The 26,706-nt window shown below is 35.4% G+C and overlaps 1 protein-coding gene across 8 annotated transcripts in view; it reads left to right on the plus strand.

Moving 5' to 3' along the window:
- LOC114338523 (titin) overlaps nt 1-26,706 on the plus strand; it is a 751,244-nt gene that overhangs the window by 616,045 nt on the left and 108,493 nt on the right. For 5 of the 8 annotated variants that reach the window (XM_050662823.1, XM_050662825.1, XM_050662826.1 and 2 more), the window contains 8 exons: nt 331-620; nt 7,788-8,192; nt 9,946-10,223; nt 13,189-14,025; nt 14,116-14,322; nt 15,029-15,189; nt 15,256-17,541; nt 19,788-21,129. In XM_050662823.1, coding sequence (XP_050518780.1) covers nt 331-620; nt 7,788-8,192; nt 9,946-10,223; nt 13,189-14,025; nt 14,116-14,322; nt 15,029-15,189; nt 15,256-17,541; nt 19,788-21,129 — 5,806 coding nt within the window. The remainder of the gene's footprint in view (nt 1-330; nt 621-7,787; nt 8,193-9,945; nt 10,224-13,188; nt 14,026-14,115; nt 14,323-15,028; nt 15,190-15,255; nt 17,542-19,787; nt 21,130-26,706) is intronic. The other 3 variants (XM_050662824.1, XM_050662827.1, XM_050662828.1) reach the window with 3 other exon arrangements.

Genomic DNA, 26,706 nt, shown 5'->3' on the forward strand with positions numbered 1-26,706 from the left:
ACTCTCTCATGCCTGTCATCCAGAGCCTCCCTAAATATGTCTTCAGAGAACAGATTAAAAAGACTGGATGACAAAACACAACCCTGTCGTACTTCACGTTTGATGGTGTAGTTTTTCAGTACGACTATCTCCAACTTGGATAGAGGCTACTTGATTGTAATATAAATATTTTAGCAGTCTTATATCGTAGTGGTCAAGTCCTGCTGCCCGCAGGAAATTGAAAAATGTATCGTTTTGTACTCGATCAAATGCCTTCTCGAATTCGATAAAACAAACATAAACGATAGATCTATACATTTGTTTATAATATGTGCAAACTTTCTTTTACAGTTCCAACAAGAGGGAAACAAGGCCACTTTACTAGTTTTGGAAGCCTTCCCGAAAGATGCCGGCACCTACTCAGTAAGTGCCAAGAACATCGCTGGAGAAGCAAAAAGTTCAAGCAGCGTTTCCGTCAAAGGACGACTTCCTAACGAAACATCGGACTCTGAGCCAGCAAGCGATATGGAGCCAATCAAACCGTCTATTCAACTTCCTTTGACCAATACGACAGCGAAAGAAGGAAGTAGGGTACGATTGGATTGTGTTATAGTTGGACAACCTGAACCAGAAGTCATCTGGTAAGTAAAACAAGGAATCTATATTTTAACCTCAACAAAACAGGCTCATAGACTAATTATATTTAAAAAAGTTCTGAAACTGTTTTCTTGTGGTGCGTAAGTCTGTACGCTTAAATTTATTTGGTTTTCATTCCTTTCGTCTTACTGTATAGGCCTGGATCCCGCGTACCAAAAAAAGTTGATTAATAGCAAGCTGAAAATTTGTTAATAGCTTAACAGTGCCTAGTCTGACAAACTGTGATGTACGGGAACACTGGAACAAGGAAAGTTTTAATTGTGGAACAGGTTAAAAATCAGACTACGAAAACGTTCCATGTATTTTGTCGGACAGAACTTTCAATTGATTTGTTGCCCTTTCATTAAACTCTCATGCAAAAATCAGACTGCTATTTATCGCCTGTCATAATTCCTGTCATTTGACATGTTCTACATGTCAGACTTATTAAAATACCCAGTTGGTGATAAATACCAGTCTGATTTTTGCTTGAAAGTTTAGTGAAAGTGTGTTGGGATGCACAGCATCTCAGTAAACATCTTCTTAAGACAAACTCTTTAATAATTAAATGCCCGTGGTAAAAACAAATATGTTTGTTTTTAGTAAATACGATTAACCTAGATTACCACATCGATACATGCTAGTATTTGATACAAGGTCAAGTTGCAATAATAATCAATGTATGTTTGTTAGCAGTCAGCAGTTTTGAATCACTCTCACTTTTGCTTACCAAAACATAAAACAAAACAATCGACCTTTAATTATACTTTCACGGGGAACAGATAAATCAGTTAGTAGTTGAGATTCCAGCGAGTAACATCACATTAAGCAAATAACATACCACCAGCTACTTACCGTTAAATACTCCACGTATAAATAAATGTATTAACTGTGAGAGTTATTTACTACATCAACCCTTATGGTCGGGGGTAACCAACCCCTAATTATCTAAGGTGGCTCAGAAGCCAGGAGCCACCATAAAAGGGTAACAAATCAGTTGGAAGTTCTGTCCGACAAAATACATGGGACGTTTTCGTAGTCTGACTTTCCAAATTTTTAACCGGTTCCACAATTAAAACTTCCCCTGTTCCAGTGTTCCCATACATCAAAGTTGGTCCGACGAGACATATTTAAGCTATTAGCAAATTTTCAGCTTGCTATTAATCACCTTTTTTTGGTACGTCCAGGCCTAGTAGTAATTCCGGATTGAAAGAATCCTTAGGAAATGAAATATTTTTCCGAATGGCATGCGGCATTATCAAAAAACTGTAAGATATTGTAAACTGGTTTTTCTAAAAGAAATAATTAATTATGTTTTTAATATTATAAAAAATCAATATTATGAATAAGAGGCAAAAATGCAATTAAATAAAAAAATAACAATTGCAATGTTCATTCAACGGGAAATCGAAAACACCGCCTTCTTCGTCATCGCGTAAGAATAGTGAGAAACTAGTCATTGGAGAAATGTAATATAGCTTATATCAATAATACAGTTATTAGCACAACAGTGTTCTCCATTTGAGGGGCGATCCTGATAAACTTGTTTATCACAACAATGGTAATTTTTTAAACTTGTTGAGCTCTTTGGAAAATTTGATTCTATTTCACAAGAGCACATGAGGAGAACAACGAATGGTAGTAACAAGCAGCATCACTACTTGGGAAAACGTATTCAAAATGAAATTATTTAGCTCCATGACCAGATCAAAAATAAAATTTTAAACTTTTTGATATGGATATATCCTGATATTTTGGCATGGAAATGGGGCAAACCTGAAAGGGAAGAACTTGGGAGTTCAAAACAGAATTTTGAAAATGAATCTTAGAGCACTTTTTGTCCCATGTTCTAGCCATTCACTCAATTTAGTCGTGAACGATGCTGCTAAAGCCTCACAGTTTGCAGTTTCTTACTTTTCCATCGTTGGGCTATATTGAAAAATCATATTTCTAGCCTAACATTGAAACCTTTGTCCGAAACTAGATGGGAAAGTAGAATTGATGCAATTACTTCCATCAGATACCAAATTGAAGAAATCTACGATGCTCTTGTAGAAATCACTGTCAATAACAACTATAAAATGGTTGCTCATGAGGCAAGCTGATTGGCAAATTAAATCCGTGATTTGATAAAAGCTGGGTTATCGTCATTAAAGCTGGGTTAAAGGCCAGGTCTTCATTGCTCGAAATAGGTGGTAGTCGCTAGATGCAAGATCCTGACTATACGGCAGATGAGAAAACACCTCCCACGTGAATTTTTTAAGGACTTCTCTAGTACGATTTGCCGTGTGTTTTTTGAGCTTTTGAGCTTTTCTGTGCGTTTGTTTTGTATCGTCCTTCATAACTTCTCCAATGTTTCACAAATTCACAATGTCTTCCTACGTTCCAGGAAGTTGGCAAGTATTAGTCCTTTCCTGTTCCAAAAACAGTTGCCATAATCTTCCTTGCAGACAGGGTTTTCATGCATTTATTTGGTTTTATAGAGAAATGTGTGTGTCCACACTCCATAGATTGCAATTTGGTTTCGTAATTGACATGTTTTACCCGATTTTCATATCCAATAACAATTCGATCAAGTAGTGAGTCACCATCTTTTCATAAGAGTCCAAAAACGTCAATGAAGTGGTCATACGCAGATTTTTATGTGTTTCTGTCAAGAGTTTGGGTGCCCACCTTGCTCAAAATTTGTGATATTCTAACTGTTATCAAACTAAATTATCAAATATAAACAATTTCATGCAATAAACTTCTTGAAATTTATGTAAAACTTACTGAGAGCTCAGTTATTGTGTTTTCTTGAAACGGTGGACGGTTTTCTTGAATTGTCTCGTCGACTTTAGAGACAAGTTTATCAGTCACAATGCTTGGCCGTCCACTTCGTTCTTCATCGTGCACATTGGTTCGGTCATTTTTTAATTTAAGGGACCATTCACGCTCTCAACCTTCAATAATCACACGGTTCCTATAAACAGACACGGGATGTGTGAGATGGACAGATTCACTAACTCAAAGAATTTTTTGCCAAAATCAATATTTAAGGTAGTACGTATGCGGTAAAGGCGCGAGCTTAATATAAGGGGAGGAAAGTATGCTAAATTTGCAGTCACTTGCGCGTCATGGGGATCTATTGGGTTGTGATTATTAGGACCTAAAACCAAAAAAAGTTAAGTAAAGTTTTCCATTTTAGTGGGATTTTCCATTTTTAATTTAATTTTCCATTTCCAACAATCGTTTTTCCCGATTATAGCGCCATCTACCCAAAATTCGAAAAAATGTCTTGAATAAAAGTTGCTTATTTTTACGTAAATAATCCAAATCTGCAATAAAAATTTAGGGCTCCTATTTAGGATTTTAAAGTAACCGCCCACCCCTTCTCCGTGGGGTGTCGTGTTTGGTACCATTCGATAGATTTTTCAAAAATATTGAATAAGTGTATTTTACAGTTTTTCGATCTGATGTTCATTTCGCGAAATATCGCGGGGTCGTATTTAAAATTTTAAATTTACCCCCACCCCTTTTCGTGGGAGGTCGTGTTTAATATCATTCGATAGATTTTTGAAAAATATTTACACGTATTTTTTAGTTTTTCGACCTGACGTTCATTTTGCGAAATGTTCGCTTTTTTTTGTGAAACTCTGTGACTCGCCCATTTCGTTACGCCTCGTTCAAATCGTCAGATTTTTGAAATATACACTCTTTTGCATGTACTTAACTTACCGTATCTTAATCTGACAATTTCGAGTTTTTCTAAGGATAGATTTTTTTCCAACCCCCCTTAACGAGCCAATATATGGTAGAGGTACATCTGCAGGGTACCAGGTTTCTCCCCATATGATAATCTGACGCGCTCGAGTAACTGCAAAAATCCCCGCTTGGGCTCCCCTACCATAAGACCTGATGGGTTTTGTAGCAATTGATTTGTTCAATATCTCCGTCAATTCAACTTTTCTACAAAAATAGTAGCAACTGAAATTGTTCCAAATAAATTGTGCTTACAGTAGACGCCTATATTTTTGACTCTGATATTGCATATAACTTTTTTTGTGTTGTAAAACTATAAAAATCATTTTAACAACTTAAAGTTCTGTTTTTTGGCTATATGTGTGCGAATTTTCAGCCAAATCGAAGATGATGTATTTTGGGAATGGAGGAAAATGTATAAGGGTTTCTACACTAAAATTTTACCAAAAACTTGTTTTTAAATCAAAATAACTTGTAGTCCAGAGAAATAAGGGTTTTCTCGTGACACATCCCCCTCCAGGCCGAAACCAAATTTTTTGAGTAGTATGGACATCTATATTATTAACCTATATGTTTCCTGCAGCCGATTTTGATGATATACATAGTTATAAACAAATGAAGATCGAAAAATGGTAAATTATCGCTTTTTTCGTCTATTACCAAAAAGTTAAGCACTTTAAACAAATTTGAGAGTAAGAAACTCATAAATCGTATAAAAAACTTCAATATGGCATTCGCTGAATATGTCCAACCTTATTGGTTGCTTAGAAAATTGCAAAATAAATCATAAATATTGAGTTTTTTTAAATATTCGTAACTTAGGTAAAAATTAACTTAGAATCTTCTTATTACGCGGAATGCCGAGACTTCTTGTACTTAAATTATATTTTAAATTTCAAAGCAATTGGTCAAATAGTTTAAAAGTTATTTAATTTATTTTTCCCAAATTCATTTTTTTTGCAACACTATAAGTCAGAAAATTATGAGGTTACAATAATACTTCGGACAGTTTATGAAAGAAGAACATTTATACTATTACCTTAATTAAAAATAAATGACAAAAAATAATTTTAAACAGTGTAAAATTATTTTGCAAAAACATGTCCATTTTTTGCTTACTTATAAACAATTAGAATAACTTTTTAACCGTTACCCGTAGAAAAATTATTTTTTCATATTTAGAAAGACTGAATTTTTATACACGTTTAGAAAGAAAAACAACTGTTCTAGGACATTTAGGGACAAAGTTAGCCCCCCCATTTTTTTAATTCACATGTTTTTGCAAAATTATTTTGCAATATCTATAATTATTTTTTGTCATTTTTTTAAATTAAATTAATACTGTAAATTTTCTTCTTTCATAAACTATCCAAAATATTACTGTAACTTCATCATTTTCTGACTTACAGTGTTGCAAAAAAAATTAATTTTCGATAAACAAATTAAATAACTTTTAAACTATTTGACCAATTGCTTTGGAATTTAGGGTTTAATTTAAGCACCATAAGTCTCAGCATTCCATGTAATAAGAAGGTTCTAAGTTAATTTTTACATAAGTTATGAATATTTATAAAAACTCAAAATTTATGATTTATTTGGCAATTTTCTAAGTAACCAATAAGGATAGACATATTCAGCAAACGCCATATTGAAGTTTTTTATACGGTTTATGAGTTTGTTACTCTCAAATTTGTTTAAAATGCCCAATTTTTTAGTAAGAGACGAAAAAATCGAAAATTTACCGTTTTTTGATCTTCATTTGTTTATAACTATGTATATCATCAAAATCGGCTGCAGGAAACATATAGGTTATTATTATAGATGACCATATTACTCGAAAAATTTGGTTTCAGCCTGGAGGGGGATGTGTCACCAACACGATATTTTTTTTCCTTATTTCTCTGAACTATTGTTATAATGCCTTATAATGACATTTTTGAGTCCGTTCTATTAAATCATTGTTTTTTTCCATTGATACTTTATGATAAAATATATAAATTTGTTTAAATAAATACCAAATCACTGTAAAACCGCTAAAAAATATACAGGGTGTAACAAAAATACAGGTCATAAATTAAACCATATATTCTGGAACCAAAAATAGTTCGAATGAACCTAACTTACCTCACTACAAATATGCCCATAAAAAAAGTTACAGCCCTTTGAAGTTACAAAATGAAAATCGAATTTTTCGAATATATCGAAAACTATTAGAGATTTTTTTATTGAAAATGGACATGTGGCATTCTTATGGCAGGAACATCTTAAAGAAAAATTATAGTGAAATTTGTGCACCCCATAAAAATTTTATGGGGGTTTTGTTCCCTTTAACCCCCCCAAACTTTTGTGTACGTTCCAATTAAATTATTATTGTGGTACCATTAGTTAAATTTGATATTTTTAAAACTTTTTTGCCTCTTAGTATTTTTTAGATAAAGCAGTTTTTATCGAGTTGCGGCTTCTTTTTTAATATGTTTACATAAAAATTTATGGGGGTTTTGTTCCTTTAAACCCCCCAAATGTTTGTGTACGTTCCAATCAAACTATTACTGCAGTACGATTAAGTAATTAATTATGCAGACACAGTGTTTTTAAAACTTTTTTGCCTCTATATTTTTTCCATAAGGCACCTTTTATCGAGATGTGGCTTCTTTTTTAATTTGGTTCAAAATAAATATACCTAAAAATGTAAATCATAAATAATAATTTTTCATATTATTAGGAAGTCTCCATAATCGTACTTAACCATATACAAATATGTGGTGGATTTAACAAATATTCAAAATAACTCGATAAAAACTGACTTTTCGAAAAAGTAATAAGAGGCAAAAAAGTTTTTAAAACATTGTGTGTAACTAATGGTACTACAATAATAATTAGACTGGAACGTACACAAAAGTTTGGGGGGGTTTAAAGGAACAAAACCCCCATAAATTTTTTATGGGGTGCACAATTTTCACTATAATTTTTTTCTAAGATTTTCTTGCCATAATAATGCCACATGTCAATTTTCAATAAAAAATCTATAATAGTTTTCGATTTATTGAAAAAAATCGATTTTTATTTTGTAACTTCAAAGGGCTGTAACTTTTTTTATGTACACATTTGTACTTAGGTAAGTTAGGTCCAATCGAACTATTTTTGGTCCTAGAATATGTGATTTAATTTATGACCTGTATTTTTGTTACACCCTGTATTTTGAGAAAAAAACTGTTCGGGCTTAAATGCTTTAGCTCGAGCTTATGTTTACGTTCCGCAGAAGCTATACATCAAATTTCAGACAAATTGGAGATCCAAAAGTTTTTTGGATCCAAAATTGAGTGGTTTAAAATGGAATCACCTCAACAGTATTTCTTATTAGTAGCTAAATTATAATTTTTTTTATATTACCTACCGATATTTAAAGCCGTTAACTATTCACATATTTCCAGGTACCATGATGACCAACCTGTCAAAGAATCCCAAGACTTCCAGCTGCTATTCCAAGGAGACCGTTGCTCCCTCATCATCCAGGAAGTCCTGCCCGAAGACGACGGCGAGTACAAAGTCGTCGCTCGCAACTCCGCCGGGGAAGCCTCCAGCAACTGCGTCTTGAGCGTTACGCCAATCGCGGAATCGGACAACGAGAAAGCGCCAGAGGAAAAAACGGAGGCTGGAACAGCGCCAAAATTCTCGAAATTGTTGACCGACGTTTTGGTGTCCGAAGGGGATAAAGTTATTTTGGAAGGGAACGTAGTAGGGGAGCCGAGACCAGAGATTAAATGGTTGTTGAATAATTTGCCTATCACCGATCTCGAGCATTTCATTTTTGTTTATGATGACGAAGGAAATGTAAGGTAAATATTTGCTACTTACTATATTTACTTATACAGTCGAACCCGCTTATTGGAATAGTCTTTGTGTCAAGCAAAATTATTCCTATAACCGGATATTCTAATATTGTTCGTCCGCTATAACTTTTAACATGCGTCACGATTAATTTTCAAACAAATTAAGTGAAAACATAAAGTGAAACATACGCCGATTTTTACAGTATACAAAATGTATATACACATCGACGTTCGTTTCACTTTATGTTTTGACTTAATTTTTTTGAAAATAAATCGTGACGCATGGGAATAGTTATAGCGGACGAACAATAACCGATCTAGTCGAGGAAATGAAGCAGTAAGCAGGAATAATTTTGCTGCAGTTGGATGGATCTCAATGAAACTTAATGTACTCGATTCGTAAAAGCGTTAGGAAATTTTGTGAACTAAAGTGATGATGTCGGAATGAAAACTGCATTATTGAATAAGAAAAATGAATTTTCCAAAGTGCATTTCAAAGTGTTGAAATATAATAAATTTATGATTCGTAAATAATTGATGAAAATGAGTCTAATATTACTACTGTGGGGTTTTTGAGGTCACTTCATACAAATATCGTGGCGGTGATAGTCTCCGCGATATCTAGTGCCCAAGACGGAACTCTTCTCTTTGAGTTTTGAGGAAATTCTATACAAAATCAGCGAAAACTCGTTATTCAGACGTTTTTGGGATCGCTGAACACGAATATTATGTTGACGATGTCATGTGCGAGCCACATGGTGTACAGAATGATCATAGTTTTTTAAAGTTTTATAAAAAATTTATACAAAATCAATGCAAAGTAGTTACTCAGGGATTTTTGGGGTCAATGAACACAAATATCATCAGTAAGGGACCCATCTCTTGGAGTTTTATGGAAATTAGATATAAAATCATTTTATCATGGGTAACAAAAGTGCCTCGTAGACCATCAACATGATATTTGTGTTCAACGATCCCAAAAACCCCCGTGTAAGAACTTTGAACTGATTTTGTGTCGAAATTTCTCAAAACTCCAGCAGAAGAGGCTCCAGGGTCATGGGCATGGGTTTGGATACCATCGCCGTCATGAGACTCCTTAAAAAACATTAACACTGCACTGTACTGGGTACATGTGGAAAAAAATATAAATGATAATAGGTGTTTTCCTCGTGTACATATCACCATAATTGAAACATTCAGCTTAGGTATTAAATCTGCTGTTGCAGGATAGATAAACAAAAAATTAAAAAACTTACAGTTGACCTACTTTCACCAAAACCAAAAAAACTTCAATTACTGCAACTAGATCTTTAAGACCCTTTTCAGACGAGGATTCTGTAACCAAGATTCGGGTATCCGAGATTCAACTTTCACATTGACTCAAATGGAGCTTTTCACACGGTATTTACGAGGCATAGGTACAGTATCCGAGATTCCGAATTCTGTATTTCAAAGAATAACTTGTCGGCAAATATTTGATATTTATTATAGGTTTGTTCTAGCATCAGTTTCAAACGGTTTGAAACCATCAGCGAATAGTCGACCAGCGCGAATAGAGGGGATAGCACTGGTGATTATGTTCTCTCACTGACCAACTGTTTGCTGACTGTTTCTGACTAGTTTGACTGTTTACTAGAACAAACCTATTATTTCTTCTTATGGTTCCTATTATAAACAAATACACAAGGTGTCTTTCTGGAGATCTTATAAAAAACTTTTGTTGGAATAAATGTAATAAATATATTTTTTTTATTTTTAGATTGGAAATTGAAAGCGTAAAACCAGAAGATAAAGGCGTCTACACCGTCAAAGCTACGAACTCAGTTGGAGAAGCGAAATGTTTCGCTCAACTAATTGTCAAATCGTTTAAACCGTCGGAAACTGTCCAACATGAAGAACAGAAACAAGCTCCTGATTTTAAAGAAGGCTTTGGAGATAAGACCGTCTACGAAGACACAGCATCCAAATTCGAATGCATCGTTATTGGAAGACCAACACCAAAAGTCAGATGGTTATTTAACGGGGAAAATATTTCAGGTACTAACAGTGTATATTAATTTTTAAATACCGAAACATTTCTATGTATCTAGATAGCGAAGAACCATCATCTTTGGATATGGACCTTCTATTCCTTCTTCCATGTCTCTATATCATAGGCAGTTTGTAGCCATTTTGCGCCAGCGTGTATTGGTGTATTTTGTGGCTTCGTTTTTTCTTTTTGGATTTCCATGGTCTCCAATGTATAAGTATATTACGATATCTCTTGTCCTTTTGTCTTTGGGTATGCCCAGCAAATTTTTATTTGACTTTTGCGACTTATGTTGAGACGTCTCTCACTTTTGTTTTGTAGGGATGCAATAATTTCTTTTGCTATCTATTAGTTCGATGTTTAGGTAAACTATTTGCGAATGGACAATCCAATAGATAGGATAACCAATCGTCAAAGTAACAGCAAGATACTCTAGTTTCAAAGAGGCTCCCAGAGGCAGTGATAAACTGCTCGTTCAAACTCAAATGAATAGAGCACCAAGTGGATATCTGCCGATAGGCTCCCACAATTCAGGATGCTTAAGAAGCAACCTGAATATACTAGAAAAGCTCGTAAATGACTGGATATGGATCACGTAGCCATTCAGTAAACGAAGCTTTTCCAGAACATACAAGTTAATCTTTCTAAACGCTACATCTATAGAAACGACAAGAGAGAAAATTCGGGAGGAATAGAAATCTTGATGAAGGAATGAACACATTACAAGAACACATTACTGAAGCCACAAGAATTAAACACAATAGGAGAAATAAAAATATCAGTACAGATGAGAAAAACAGCATCACAACAAATAGTTACTTCAGCATATGCTAGACCAAGAAATCCTTTATCCAATGAAACCTGCATACGTTCCTGAACATAGACGAACCATCACTAAAGGAGATCCGAATGCCAGAGATCCTCAAATCGGAACGATAGAGCTTCAAATAGAAACGGAAGAATTCTGAACAACTTTCTAGAAAATAGAGACGACACCACAGCGATAGGGAACAGTTTCTGTTCGTTGTTTTAGTAAGTTACTGGAGGTGGTATTCCTGTATTAATCGCTTATTATGAATTACAGATCTTCCTGGTTCTGCGCGATGACTACTTGATCGTCCGAGCAACGAAGCGTATATTATAGCGTTGTGTCGTCGTTTAATGGTATACCAATCCCAGAGCATGATCTTCATTTCTTCAGATAGGATTTGAAAAGTATTGGAGATAGACTGCAGCCTAGCTCTAGTCCCTTATTCACCCTAAAATTGTCTGTGTCGGAGAACTGGTTGTTAGACTTTATTTTAATCGAAGATCGTGGTATTGTTTCACAAATTAATAAATGAGCTTTCCAGTACTTGCCATATTCTAAATAGAGGTATTGTACCATAAGCTTTAGCCAAGTCCGCAAATAATAGATGAGTTCATCTATCCCTCAATTATTTTCCTATTTAGTTATTACCTCCGTTTAAGCTTCTGTTAAAAAGGTCTGTCTGCATATTAATAAGCGATTGTATTGTATTTAAAAAAAAATCAGAATGGGTTCCTTCTGGTTCATAGGCACTGTTATTTTTCATGGTTTTTATGAGTTTGGTGGTTAGCTAGTCTCCGATATTTTTGAAGTTATACTTCTTTAGGCGCGATTGAGAGTAAAATTTCACAATACTGCGCGCATGCGCACACAGGCAGTATGGCGTTTAGTTGCTATCTTTCAAGTTATGTATAAATATATCAGTGCAAGAATAGGTGTGAAAAAAATATATAAGTAAAAAAAAACATTCTCGTTGGAACTTTACCGCGCTGAGCAGATGGGACGTGAATTATAAATTGTAAAATTCCCTCATCTTCCTTAGTCTCAGCAGCCGTTATGGCTTGCAAATTGTAGAAGCCTCGGAGCTGTTACCAGAGAAGGTTCCCATTGTTTTCAGTCTGGTAGGATGTAGAATGACATTTTTGGATGTTGTTTTATGTGCTATTAGATTGAAAACTTAGTTTTTTGATAGCAGTTGCCGCTAGGGCATCCCTGCCATTTCGTTCGTTGCAATCCGTGACAGCACGCCGGGGTTTGTTCTAGTTGGTTCAGAGAGAGCAGCATATGTGCCTCGTGATGAGAGACTAATACGTTTCGAAACCGGTAGAGGTGCTTGCTGCACTCTCTGATTGACCTGGAATAATGATGCGGCTGTAGTTTCGTGTTGCAACGAAATTGAAAATGGTTATTCATTTTTAAATATATAAGTGTTTTTAGTAAATATATTTATTATAATTGTGTCTTTGGATTTGTCTTTCTCTGGAGTAAGATGAGTATTATTAAAACATTTTATTGTATATTTATTATACTTCACCTTGCCTGTTTGTTACCGTGAATTGTCATTAGGTACGTCCGAACCGACACAGACACAGTCCTCGTAGCGTATTTGGTATAGCATTCGGCCAGAGATCGAGAGGTCTTGAGTTCGAATCCGGAGCAATCCTATACTTTTTTTTTATTTTTTGAAAGCGGTAAGCACAAAATTAGCTTGGTGTTTAAAAAAAGTTAAAACAAACTGTTTAAAGTATATTTATTTTTAAGAAATCATATAATAGAAGTGTAACTTCTTACGTGCGTACAAAGTACACACACATTCTTTTTTTTCTTGTCCATTGATTTGGCATCTTCTTGGTGTTTGTTGGAGATATTCAGGTCTGGAATCTAGTACTTCTTTTGCGCAGTTATTTTGAAATACATTGATGTTGATGGTTTGTAGGTGTGTTGTATTTATGCCCTCCCTCCTTAGATTCCCTTCCTCCTTAGATTTCGTATGAATCTCCAAGCCTTCGAAGATTTGCTTCCACCTATATACATTTCCACTTCCTCTCAGTTTCGTGCCCATGTTTGGTTTTTATATCTGATACCCATTTTTTAATTCTTTGATGATTTTGATATTATTTTTTGTCGTTTATTTAGAAATTAATTTTAATTTTTTCCCATTACAGGTAAAGACTTCCTGATTTCTACCTCAGGAGACAGACAAGTGTTATCAATCCCCAACGCCAAGAAAGAACATTCCGGCACAATAACATGTATTGCGGAAAACGAAGTAGGTAAAGCAACTTGTGTAGCAAACCTACACGTGCAACCAGCCAGTTACGTGATCAACGAAGAAAATCAGATGCAAATTCAACCCTCTTTGCCTCTCACCACTGAGAAGTCACAACACACTGAATCATCTTATAGGATAACTAGGGAAGTAGTAACTCAATCACAGACTTCTCATATGAGTAAAGTTATATCTTCAAATTCTGATGCTCTTCAACCACATATTGAAGAACATAAAACATTGTCTCAAAAAGCACAGACCTTTAAACAGATCGGTCAAGATGCCCCGCAAATTCAGGAATCTCAAAGAACTGAAGAGTATCATAAAATCGGTGATCAGCCACCAGTCTTCCATGAAAAATCGTCAACCACTTACACAGTGGGAGCACAAAGCGAGCAAAAGCAGATTACTTCAAACTCGGAATTGATCCGAAGATCCAGTCTACCAAAGGCTCGTCCTCCCAAGTTTGTTACTCCCATCATTGGCAAAATTGTGGACCAAGACGTGGACGTTGTGTTGGAGGGTATCCTGGACGGCCAACCTACGCCACAAGTAAAATGGACCAAGAACGGTGAAGACCTTAAAGAAGATAACAGAATCAAAACTACGTGGGAACTAAACAGGACGTCATTGGAGATTAAAAACGTTACTGTCCAAGACGCGGGCAGATATTCTTGCACGGCTATTAACGATGGAGGAACTGCTGTTAGTACCGCTGACTTGGTAGTTAGAAGTAAGTAAATATATACCAAAAATTTTAAAATGGATACGGTAACTATCTTCTTTATAACTTGTTCTCAAACTTGTTTTTCTTTTTCTTTAGAAACCATCTTCCCACCAGTATTCGGGCGCCGTCTCCAGGCTCAAGTGATTAAGAAAGGAGATCGTATTATCATGGAAGTGGAAGTGACCGGAACACCAGAACCTACAGTCTCATGGTATAAAGATGGCAACCTTATAGACAATTCCATGAGCGATGTATACAAGGTGAAATCTATGGGTCAAGGTCACACTTTGACTATTGAGAAAGGTAAGCGTTTTGTCATTATTGAAAAATGTAACTCCGATAAAAAATTTTTCTATCGAATTTACTATTCTATAAACATGTGGAGCTCCATTTTTCCTTCCCATTTTTCTTCTTCTTATCTCAATACTTCTTTCTCTCTGATACTTGGTCGCGAGTTTTTGTACCAAACCATGTCTCATTGTTCTGGAAGAATCTTTCTTTTAAATACTGCTGGTTGTTATTCTGAGTACCTAGGTTTGTGATCATATGCGAGCACTGATCTGATCAAGCTTTTATAAATCCATGATTTTGTTTCACTGTATGCCCGAAAGGTTTTATCCTAGAGCCTATCGGTAACCTATTGCTATGTAGGTTGTGAGCTTAATTTCCATCATTGTGTTTTGTCTTTATACAAGGTGTTTCATTGGGAAAGTAACATACGTTAACTGTAGAAAGGGGACACTTATGCGGTCTCAAAAATACCATACTTAATGGGTTTTAAAGCATCAATAATAAAGTTACTGGGTGTTTTATCTATTTTGCCATTGTCTTATTTGGTTCATAACTGTGTGACTGCCTATGTCTCCTTTTTATACAGTTAGTGTATGTTACTTTTCCAATGAAACACCCTGTATATTAGGAATCGCAGGTACTGATCCCAGTAGCTAAATTTACTAAATTTAACCAAAAGATACATTAACGCCTTTACTAAACTTACTATTTTTTATAGCCGAAATTAGCCATTCTGGTAGATTTATGGTCAGAGCTGTCAATTCCGGTGGAGAAGCTCAAAGTATTGCAGATATTGCAGTCATAGAACCTGCCCCGGACAGTATGGTAGAAGTAGTCAAGACAGTAGTATTCGAAGACATAAAGAAACACGAAACATTGGTAAGTAAAACAATTACTATAATATAATCCATATTATTTCTATCTATATATTTTCATAAACTACAGGCCTCTGCAGCTGATCAGATTTCATCGGTAGAATCCAAGCAAGTTCCAGTTCCATTAAAACTTACATCCAGCGAATTGTCACAATCTTTGTCTCAAAAATCTGAAGTTACCTCCACTACAGAACAAATGCTGTCTCAAGAAAAACATATTATAAAACTCGAGCATAAAGTCCCAGAAATTCCCATGCCAAAACCTATTGCCCAAAGATCATTGGACAGTACCTTTGAAAAACAAACAGAATTTGAAATTTGCCATCCAGCCGGTCTACCTAAACAAGAAGAAATACTACAAGAGAAAAAGGTTGACGTTCAGGAAGGAATTGAAACTAGTTCCATCTCAACCCAGTCATCCTTGCAATATTTCGTTAAAAAGATTAAAGAAGGAGATGCTCCAGTTCAAGTGCAAAAGGAAATCACTGCACCAGAACCAATCAAACAAGACATATATAAGAAGTTTGAGCCAATAGACACTAAATTACCTCCACCACTACCACCTAAACCAGAGCCTCTGCGACAAGAATTCCAATCATTTAAATCGTCTCAAACATTTTCCCAGCCTCAACAACAATATCAATCATTTTCTTCAAGTCAGACGACACAAGAATTTAATCTTCAACCTGAACCACCAGCAGAAATTTGCTTTGCTCCTAGTGGAGGTACATACAAAACTCAAGAAGTAAGTGAGAGGATTAGGAGAATATCAGAGAATCAGAAAGACTTACCTCCACATGAGGTACCTACTGGAGCAATTAAAATATTCCCTTCAACACAAAAAGTCAGTGAACAGAAGATGGAACAATCGTATCAATCTTCATATCAAACGTCATCTTCATCTTACAGTAAGACATTTGAAAGTAGCTCTTCTAAACCAGCGTTTCAAGAGCTTCCATGGGTTACTGAAAGGCCAAAATCGACTACTTCAAGCTATACCTCTGAAAAGCAGTACATCGGCAGACCGCTCTCTGTTCAGGGTGAACCTTCCCAGGAAGGATTACAAATGGAAAAACAATGGGCTCATAAGTTCTCTGAAACTCACCAAGAAAAATCTTGGCCACCACCACATGAAGAACTTAAATATCAACCATCCTGGTCAGTCCAAAGTACTCTAGAAAAGAAATGGACACCTGTTAACAGACCTCAAGATCAGGGACCCAAACAGCATTATATAGCAGAGGTAAATAATTTAGGCAGCATTGTAGATCATCAAACGTCGCAAAGCAAGTCAGAATATATTTTGGAAGAAAGTAACGTTAAACCCTCGAAGATGATTAAATCTTGGCCACCAGCACCAACTGAATCCAAACCTTTTTCAACGATTGATTCACTATCTATAAGACCAGTATCAGTTCAGGACATTACAGATGAGGTGTACTTAGAACCTGGACCACCACCTGAAATGGGGTATGCTCCACCATGCCAAACTATAACACCTCAGCCTAAAGAATGGGTTGCTCCACCTCCAAAAGAGGTACCTAAAGAGTGGGTAGCTCCACCTGCAAAAGAGCCGCCAAAATGGGCTCCATCGCCAAAACAATGGGCTTCTCCAGCTCCTAAAGAATGGGTTCCACCATTGCCTCCAAAACAGGTAATACCACTAGCTCCTCCTGTACCTGCGAAGCCTCTTAAGCATGCCGAGCCAAAGAAAGTATTGCTTAATGATTTCACGCCATTTGAAAAATTTCCTAATTTAGAACCTTTTCCATTTAAACCTGACCTGCAAAAACCTAAACGGCCCAAAACAGGCCCTCCCCCAACCCCTTCTAAATTTATTAAAGGTAGATTTACCGATAGTGATTACGAAAGTGATTTCGAAAATGTACGAATACCTCCGAAATGGAAACCGAGTATGAGCGACACCGAAGAACCTGCGTACCGTCGAGTTGCAGCTCCCAAAACTGTTCGATTTTCAAGGTCGAGGTCCCAGGAACCTGAAGCGGTACCACCATCCAAGTTCGAACAACCTCCACAGTTTGAAGGGCCTCCCAGACCTGATGTTAATATTGAAGAATTCCAGAAATCGGTGCAAGTGAAGAAGTTGACCAAGCATGCCCGAGATTTAAAAAGATCAGCTGTTCAACCTGCTCAACCAGAACATGTGCCCATTCCCGTCAAAAAACCAGACTCTCCTAAGTCAAAACAAAAAACAGTCATTGATGGTTACATGGCTGATACAGAGTATACTAAAGAAGAGTATAAAAAGTTTACGAAAACCACCGAACATTCTGAAAGTCAGAAGATCCAAAAGCAAAGGGTTTGTAAAGTTCCTGATAAGAAGCCTGTTCAGAAGGTTCGCTTGATTGTGTGTGTTTGGTGTTCACCCTTACAACCTTTACTAATCGTTTTTTGGCCTGCATGATTTTGCACATTTTTATTTTTTTATTTACTGTCTTTTTTTTTCAGTAAATACTACTTTGATGTAACTAATGTCACTACACCAACATAACTGACGTGCATAAAATTGGTACTACTACAACGATAAATTTATATAGAAGTCACTTTACAATATATAGAATTTCAATAAATGTTCTTAATTAAAGGACACTAAATAGTTGGTCTTCTTCAGTACCTTATTCGATCCAGATGTTGGGATAATCAAGGTTATCATCAAGTCCCCTTTTTACCAAATACTTTGCCCTGCATAACGAGTTGAAGAATCATATATCTTCCTTCTTTGGCTGAAGTACCTAAGCTTATGTTGTTCCTCTAAGATAAGCACGTCTTTTTCTGCTCATGCGATGTAGACCTTCGACATTGGTGACATGATTCCCAATAAGATGTGTTCAATATCCTCCTATAGATCCACATCTCAAAGACTTCGATTTTTTTTAGCGGCCTGCGTCAGAATCTAGGCTTCGACTTCGACTAGTAACACCGGAAGAATGTAGCACCTCACCATCCGCATCTTGATCTCTAAACTCCGCATCTTGATCTTCCATTGTGAGTTAAGACTAGTTCCGAGGTAGCTGAATTTCTCGATCTCTTCCTTCGCTGCCATTAGCGCCTCGAGATCTTTTGCACGACTGATAACCATGAATTTGGTTTTCCTAATGTTGAGGTTTATGCCTTACTTTAAGCTAGCAGTTCTCACTTGTTCCAGTACGATCTGCAGATCATTTAGAAGCAAAGTGTCGTCGGCGTATAGGTGATTGTTGATTTATTCTCTGTTAATTCGGATTCCCGTGTCATAATTTCGTCAGAGTGTATATTGTAAAGACTCTGCGAGAACACACAGTCCTATCTTATTTCTCGCATAATCTTTACTTAGATTTGAGCACCCCTATTTCCGTATAGTCTAGTCGCAACATAAGGGGTACTGTTGGAAATTCTAGCTCGCCGTGATTTGATGGTGGTATTATACGTTTTTTGGGCCGCTGAATCCATGCTGATTTTTTGAGTTATTTGCGAAAAACCGTCTAAAAACGTGGTGTTCTTGTTGAAAAATGAACATATTTACTCGCAAATAACTAGAAACCTATTGACTTGACTGAAATTACGACTGAAATATTGACTGAAAAAACTCTATAGAACAAAAATGGCTTAGAATTAATCAGTTTATTCACTTCCGGACTCATTTTAAAGATATCTTTTTTCACCCCCGAGATGGGGTCATATTTACCCCCAGGGTAAAAGCACACATCGGCGCAATATCACTTTTTTTCTTTGACATGTTAGCTATGTGTAAGCCAAATTTCATGTCAATCCAAGCAGTTTTTTTAATTTAGAGCAAAAACCGTGAGTGCAAGTACTATAAACAGTTATTTTTGCAATAATTTATTAATAACAAAGTCGGAACGTGGTTTAAACTATCACGACTAGTGGCAACCGATTAAGCGTATAAAATACTACGAAAAAGACTACAAACTTGCTGTAGATAGCGCATTATTTCGAAACAACTATTTTGTTAACATAAACAATTATTTTGTTATTAACAATATTTTGAGTAATTGCGACTAGTCGCATTAGATTCAGTGACCAAAAATACACCAGAGAAGACCTTAACACTATCAATTTCTTTACAGGGGTTCTAATAATATCTGGAAAATACTTAATTTTACCATAATTTGTTAATAACAATTAAACGGGTAATATTTGGGCTTCCTGATCACTTCCATTGGATTCAGCGACCCAAAAAACCTATAATACCAACAATCACGGCGAGCTAGAATTTCCCACGGGACCCCTTATATTGCGACTAGACTAGTTGTTGTGCGAGATCCTCTAGTTTTCAAGTCAAAGAAACATCTCCTTTCAGGTCCTTTTGTGACTTTCAAAATACACTGAAACTTACTATATCGCTATATTATGTTTCAGCCGTATGCACGAAATAAAATTCTAAATATAAATATAACTTAAATAATATTTAAAAATTTAATCGAAGAAAATAGAACCAAATATAATATTGACATTGATGTTTAACTTTTTGTTAGGTACACGTTAACTACACTTATTATTTGTACACGCTTTCTTGCACTGTATACTTTATACATTTTGCTGTTGTTCATCAAACACTAAATCTCGTTTTTATTCCTTTAGGAACTGGTCACAACTCCAATCGTAACAAGCCATACATCACACAAGCTTTACGAACAACGAGATAGACATGTACAACTGGAGCCTTTTCCGTTCAAACCAGAACCAGAAAAGCCTAGGGCAAAAGTAGCTCCTCCACCAAGCCCATCTAAATTCATAAAAGGTGAGTTCAGAGAAAGCGATTATGAGAGCGACTATGAGAGAAGAGTCAACACCACATGGAGCTCTAACCAAGAACCTCAATACAAACCAGTACATCCAGTTTTAACACCAACTAAACAGCATGGTCAACAGTATGGAAGAACCCCTACACCACCAACTGAGTTTGAACGTCCACAAGCCTTTGGTTCTTCCCGCCCCAAGTTTGAACCCATTAAACCCGAGACTAAACCTATTCCGAAACATGTAGTTTATAAACCTAAACCAATGTCAGCTGCTCCTTCCGATTACGTTGCTCAAAAGGGGTTGGTCCTTCAACCTGGTCCACCTCCAGAGTTTGGTTATACGCAAGGTCCAACGAAAACCCAGTACTACAAGTCCACTGTAAGTGCCCCTTACACTAATGCTATTCAACATGAAACGTCCAATTTAGTCCATTTTAACGAATCTACTGAAAACTGTCACCGTACCATGAGCGTTCAACAGACCCATAAGGTGATTAAATTTGGTGACAAATACAAGAAAGAAGGAAAACTGGAACCTTTTCCTTTCCAAGCAGGACCGGAGAAGCCTCGAAGAGCCACAAGTGTTCCTCCTCCACCAACTCCTACTAAATTCATACCAGGCGACTTTAGAGAAAGTGATTATGAAAGTGAGGTAGAGAGCAGTAGAATCAAACAAAAATGGACACCACATGGTGCAGACGACAGAAATCAATACAGAAGAGTCAGAGCTCCTGCTAGCGCTAGATCTTCGAGTGTTCCTGCTCCAAGAGATAGAGTATTGACCCCTATGGAATTCGATAGTGGACCTGTATCATCATCAACTATTAGAACAGACTACGTTGATGGTGAGACTAGAAAGCACGAATCAATTTACAGGAAGTTTACCGACAACAAGTCAACAAATAATCAAATAGTTAAGAGAAGCTATTCTCATGAGCCTGCTCTACGGCCAGGGTCACCTCCAAAATATGGATATGCGTCTGATCAAAGGATCATCAAGTCCACTGCGACCAAGGTCGCCTCGCATCATATGGACAGCATGACTAACGCTTTTAAATCTAAAACACAACAGTTCGTTTCTGACATTATGGATGACGTAAACAAACAAAAATCTTCTTTCAAAAATGGTACCGATAGTGATGCTCAGGTATATAGAGAGGAGTCTAGGGCTGCACAATATGGTAAGTGGTTTTGATTATTACTTATAATATTAAACACTAAGTTCGTTTTGTGGTGTGGGAAAAAACTTCGATCTTTTTACTTCTATCAAATTAATATAACTTGCCACGTTTTTATAAGACGCCTTTGTGTTTATAGGCTATTGATTATGTATTTTAGAAAGGAACTACAACGTTAACGGGGTTTTATTGTTTCATATAATCAATGCACCTCTCAGTATGAGTAAACCGCGGAGTGCTACCATTTAAAGGGGTGCGTTATTGGGAAAAGGGTGAATTAGTCTCTAGGCACAGGGCGAATTAGGCTGAGTTCTATGCACATTTGGTGCAAACATGTCTACAGGAAAATTGTTTCAGGTTACATTTACTATAGAAATATCACATTTTAAAGTCAAAAATATTTTTTTTACAAAAATATATTCAAACGAAAAGCAAGAAAAAAACACGAAAGATAGCAATTTTGTTTTTTATCCCAAATCTTTTTCCAAAGGAGACATATGTATAGGCATTGCTTGACAGAAAAAAAACTTTCATCCTTTTTCTTTAAAGTGACGTTTAGTATAAGTCTCTATGATTTATAGTTTCCAAAATATCATTTTTCAAATTTCGCCACTCACAGCGATTTTGGGACATTTTCCTTGTTGCTTCGCAAACATTGTTCTGTAACTTTTATCTACGCAGCTTTAGGTATACGCAATGTTACATTTAATAGGAAGAAAAAGCAATTATCTTTAAAATGGTCTATCGTAAAAGGCTGTGTGACTATTTTTAAGCAAGATATGGTTGTACAAATTTGTATAAATGATCTTTGATATATTTTACGATTATTTTTAAATTTCTCATTATACCTTTTTTATTGTATATTTAGGTATAAACATTTCTGCAATAAAAAAGAAAACTTATTTTATTTACGTTAAAACTGTGTATTGTAAAAAACTCTTGAACTATTTTTAAACAAGATATGCTTTTTCAAAATGTCACATACACATGCAATGGGTCCCATTAAGCTGGAACCATATGGATAACTTTTTTATTATTAACTTTATGAAAAAAAGTTATTCTTTATAAAATGCTCTGCATAGTCTAAAACCTAAGATGCAATCATCAGATATAAAATTTTGTCAATAGTGTACGAGGTATGTTAAAAAATATTAATTTCACTCAAGAGTAAAGTAGCTTTATATTTCAAAATATCGAAAAGTGTTATCAAGAAAATTTATTTGGAATTAAAAATTATGTTATATAATATGCCATTATATTCTTCTAATTGAAAAAAAATTAAAAATTTTAAAATTTTTCTCAAATTATGGATACCCTTGGATCATCATAATTCTCTTTGCCTTATCCCTATGCGGGGTCGGCTTCCCCAATTGCATTTCTCCACACAATTCTGTCTTGGGTCATATCAATGTTAATCCCCTTTACTAATATGTCCTGCCTTATCGTCCCCCCCCCCAGGTCGTCTTTGGTCTTCCTCTCCTACTCCTTCCAGGAATCTGCACTTCAGCTATTCTTCGTATTGGGTGATTAACGTCTCGACGTTGAACATGACCAAACCATCTTAACCTATGCTCACTCATTTTGGCATCAATTGGTGCCACACCTAGACTTCCCCTAATATACTTATTTCTAAATTTATATTTCTTTGTCACTCCACTCATCCATCTAAGCATTCTCATTTTCGCCACGTGCATTCGTTGTTCCCCTTGCTTTTTCACTGCCCAACATTCAGTTCCGTACAGCATAGCCGGTATTATGGCTGTTTTATAGAATTTTCCCTTCAGCTTCATTGGAATTTTTCTGTCACACAACACACCACTCGCTTCTTTCCACTTCATCCATCCAGCCCTAATTCTACTGCATGCATCTTAATCTATTTCTCCATTACTCTGTAATACCGATCCTAGGTACTTAAAACTATTGCTTTTCACAATAATTTCACCATCCAAAGATACCATTTTATTTGTAGTAACTCCATCTTTAAATGAACATTCCAAATACTCTGTTTTTATCCTACTAAGTTTTAAACCTTTTTCCTCCAGAGCTTGTCTCCACTGTTCCAGTTTTTGTTCTAAGTCTCTTTCACTATTTCCTATTAACACTACATCATCAGCATACATTAGGCACCCTTGGATACTATGGATACCCTTGGATATCCTACGGATATCTTGTCTAAAAATAGTCCTAGAATTTTTTGCAATACACCATATTGAAGTCGAAAAAATTTGCTGTTATTATTTCACAATGTATATACCTGCATGTACAAGAAAAAAAGTTATAAAGTCATAATGAAAAATTCTAAAAATAATCATAAAAAATATCAAAAATCATAAAAGTATAAAACTTTGAAAAATCATAACTTGCTTAAAAATAGTCGTACAACCTTATGCAATAGACCATTTTATAGGTAATTGACTGCTCTTTCTACTAATTTTACCATTGTATATACCTAGAAATGCGTAGAAAAAAGTTACAGAACAATGTTTGCAAAATAATGGGGAAAATGGCCCAAAAATGCTGTAAGCGGCGAATTTTAAAAAATCCCATTTCGGAAACTATAAATCCTAGAGACCTCTACTAAACGTCATTTTAACGAGGAAGGATGGTAGTTATTTTTCGTTAAAGCAATGCCTGTACCTATATCCTTGTGAAAAAAAGTTATGGGGCAAAAACAAAACTGCTTTCTTTTATGTTTTTTTCTTGTTATTATTTTGAGTAAATTTTTGTAAAAAAAATATTTTCAACTTTAAAATGTGATATTTCGATAGTAAATTTAACCTGGAACAATTTTCCTGTAGACGTGTTTGTACTAAAAGTGCATATAACTCACCCTAATTCACCCGGTGCCTAGGAACTAATTCACCCCTTTCTCAAAGACGCACCCATTTAAATGGTAGCACTCCGCGGGTTTTTCAAATTTAGAGATCCATTGACCATATGATATAATAAAATCCCATTAACGTTGTAATTCCGATTAGCTCTCTTATTTTGAACATAATCAATAGCCTATTATTTATGCGTACATCATTTTGTGTAACTCCATATAGTTCAGGAAGATAAGCAAACAAGTACCTTGTTTGAGACAGTGGCCCAGTCAGGCAAATGACAGTTATTCAGTGGTCGTCCTCTTCTCTTCCTTCCTTCCCCTATCAGCAGCGAGTCTTTTGCCCATCTTCCGTCAGCCATTCTTGCAAGATGACCTAACCAACTAAGTCTCTTTGTTCTTACAATCTGCCTAATTTCTGGTTTCCGGTACAGCTCTTTGATCTCTGCATTTGTTCGTCTCCTCCAAACGTCTTCATCGTATTTTACTAACCTGAATATCTTCCTTAGGACACTTCGCTCCCAGATGTTCAGCATATTTTCTTGATTTTTGTTCATAACCCATACCTCGCTTTCGTAAAGGGCTGTTGATTGAATCATTGTTCGGTATAGTCTCAATTTTGTCTCTCTGGAGATGTTTTTTGCTCTTAGTAGTTTGTGTATGGCTCCAACAATCTTCCTTCTTCTTCTTAATTTCTTAGCTTTCTTCCCCTCTACTTGTTAGAGTTACCTACTTCTAGATACTCAAACTCTGTCACCTTTTTAAAGCAATACTCTTTACTTTCGTTGTATGTGATAATCTTCAGTTGTGTTTGTCTTCATATGTGGTCTGCCCCATTTCCATATACTTCGTTTTTTGCTCATTAATACTTAGCCCATACTGCTTAGTCTTCAATTCAAAGCGTTTGAATATCCTCAGCAGTTCCCTTTTAGTTCTTGCCATTAACCCTACATCGTCCGCAAAGGCCTGAACCTGGCTTCTTTTGTAACAAATCGTACCTTTTGTTCGTATTTTACTCTCTCTCAATATTTCCTCCAACAAGAAATTGAAGAATACTGTGGAGCAGGGATCTCCCTGCGTTAATCCTCTTTTAACCTTCGGATGACCAAGGGGGATAAATTTGGACCCCAGCGTATGTTTTTCTTTAGTAAATTCAAAAGTATTTTCAATTTTTATCTCACTATTTTTTTTTTATTTGACTTTAATATCATTCTAGATATCCCCATATTTTGAAATATAAAAATCCCTATATTTTACGAATAAAAAATATATTCTGAAGTTGATGTTTAGTAAAATACCGTCTATTTAGTGGAATTCCAAGTAGTTTTACACTGCGCGTTATTAAAATCTATTTTTAGACTGTGGTGCCTGTTATGTACGAATCATGACATTCCTGTCTGCTACAGTTAGTCATTATTATTATTTCCTGGCGTATATTATTATAGTTTCTTAGTATTTTGTGTACATATAAGATATGGCCCGCAAATATCTTACTGAGGCTTAGTTACAGGAAATTATTACTGCTAGCGATTTTTATGATGATATATAAGATGAAATAGTATCAGAAAACGAGGATGTATTGTTAGATGAAGATTTAAATGCTGAAAACATTCATTCCAGGTCATTTTGGCCTGGGGTCATTTTTTACCCCCGTTGGTCATCCGTGTAACAAAAAAAGGTTGGTCATCGGAAGATTAACTTCAAATTTCTCTGTTAAGCTTCATCTGAACTTCATGTCTGATCATCTTTTCCTGAATTCCAAGTACTTTCAGGGCCTGGTATTGACGAATGCTTATCATAGAACGGTAAGCTTGTTTGAAATCTAATTGGGACAAAATTAGTCCCTTTTTTTAATTCTTAAGATCCAAATAGACTTCTTTTTATTTGTCAATCGTCAGTTGCTCCTAAAACATCCACGTTGCATGTTCTAATTTAGATAATGTTGTTGGCTGCCTTCTAAGGTTGGTTTCTATTTTAATCGAAAATGTTTTAGTTCAATCAATTTAATTTAATGTTATATTCCCGTAATATTCGCAAATAATATACAGTAAGTCAATATAAAAAGATCCTAGTTTTTTTTATTTTCCATTAGATCATAAATATATTGGCAAGTGAAAAATAAATACAAAATTGCTTGTTATTCATCCATAGTAATTGATAATATTTATTTATTTACATTTTCACATTTTTTATCCAAGGTTAAAATGTGAGTAAAATATTTGTATTTTAAGGGCGTAAGCGCAAAATTTCGCGCCAATGTGTTTAAATGCATTCATTTTTTTCGAATCTTGAGAAAACTATTAAATATTTTTGAAAAATTTTAACTCAAAATGAAATCTTGCATTACTACCGAGGGCCGAAAGTTCCTGAATACTTTTATAATGTTTATTTTAATAAATTACAGGGATGAAAAAAAAGAGAGAAAAGTTAGTGTGATTTTTATTTTCAAATATCTCATCTTTTCAGAAACTTTTTGGTTAATCTAAGGGAATTTCGGCCCTCGCTAATAATGTAATATAAATTTTTCAAAACTACTTATTAGATTTCTCAGAATTCAAAAAAAATGAATGCATTTAAAACACATTGCGCGAAAGTTTGCACCTACCCCCTTAATTACAATTATTACATTTTAATATTACACCCTTCGTTGAGATTTTATGTATCGAATAGCCACATGTTTTAGCCGAAGTGGTTTTTTTATTATTCAATCATAAAGAAACAATATAGTAAATGGTAGGGAGACAATTATGAAATAC

Source organism: Diabrotica virgifera, chromosome 9, assembly GCF_917563875.1.
Source record: "Diabrotica virgifera virgifera chromosome 9, PGI_DIABVI_V3a".
In the NCBI taxonomy this organism is placed as follows: Eukaryota; Metazoa; Arthropoda; class Insecta; order Coleoptera; family Chrysomelidae; genus Diabrotica; species Diabrotica virgifera.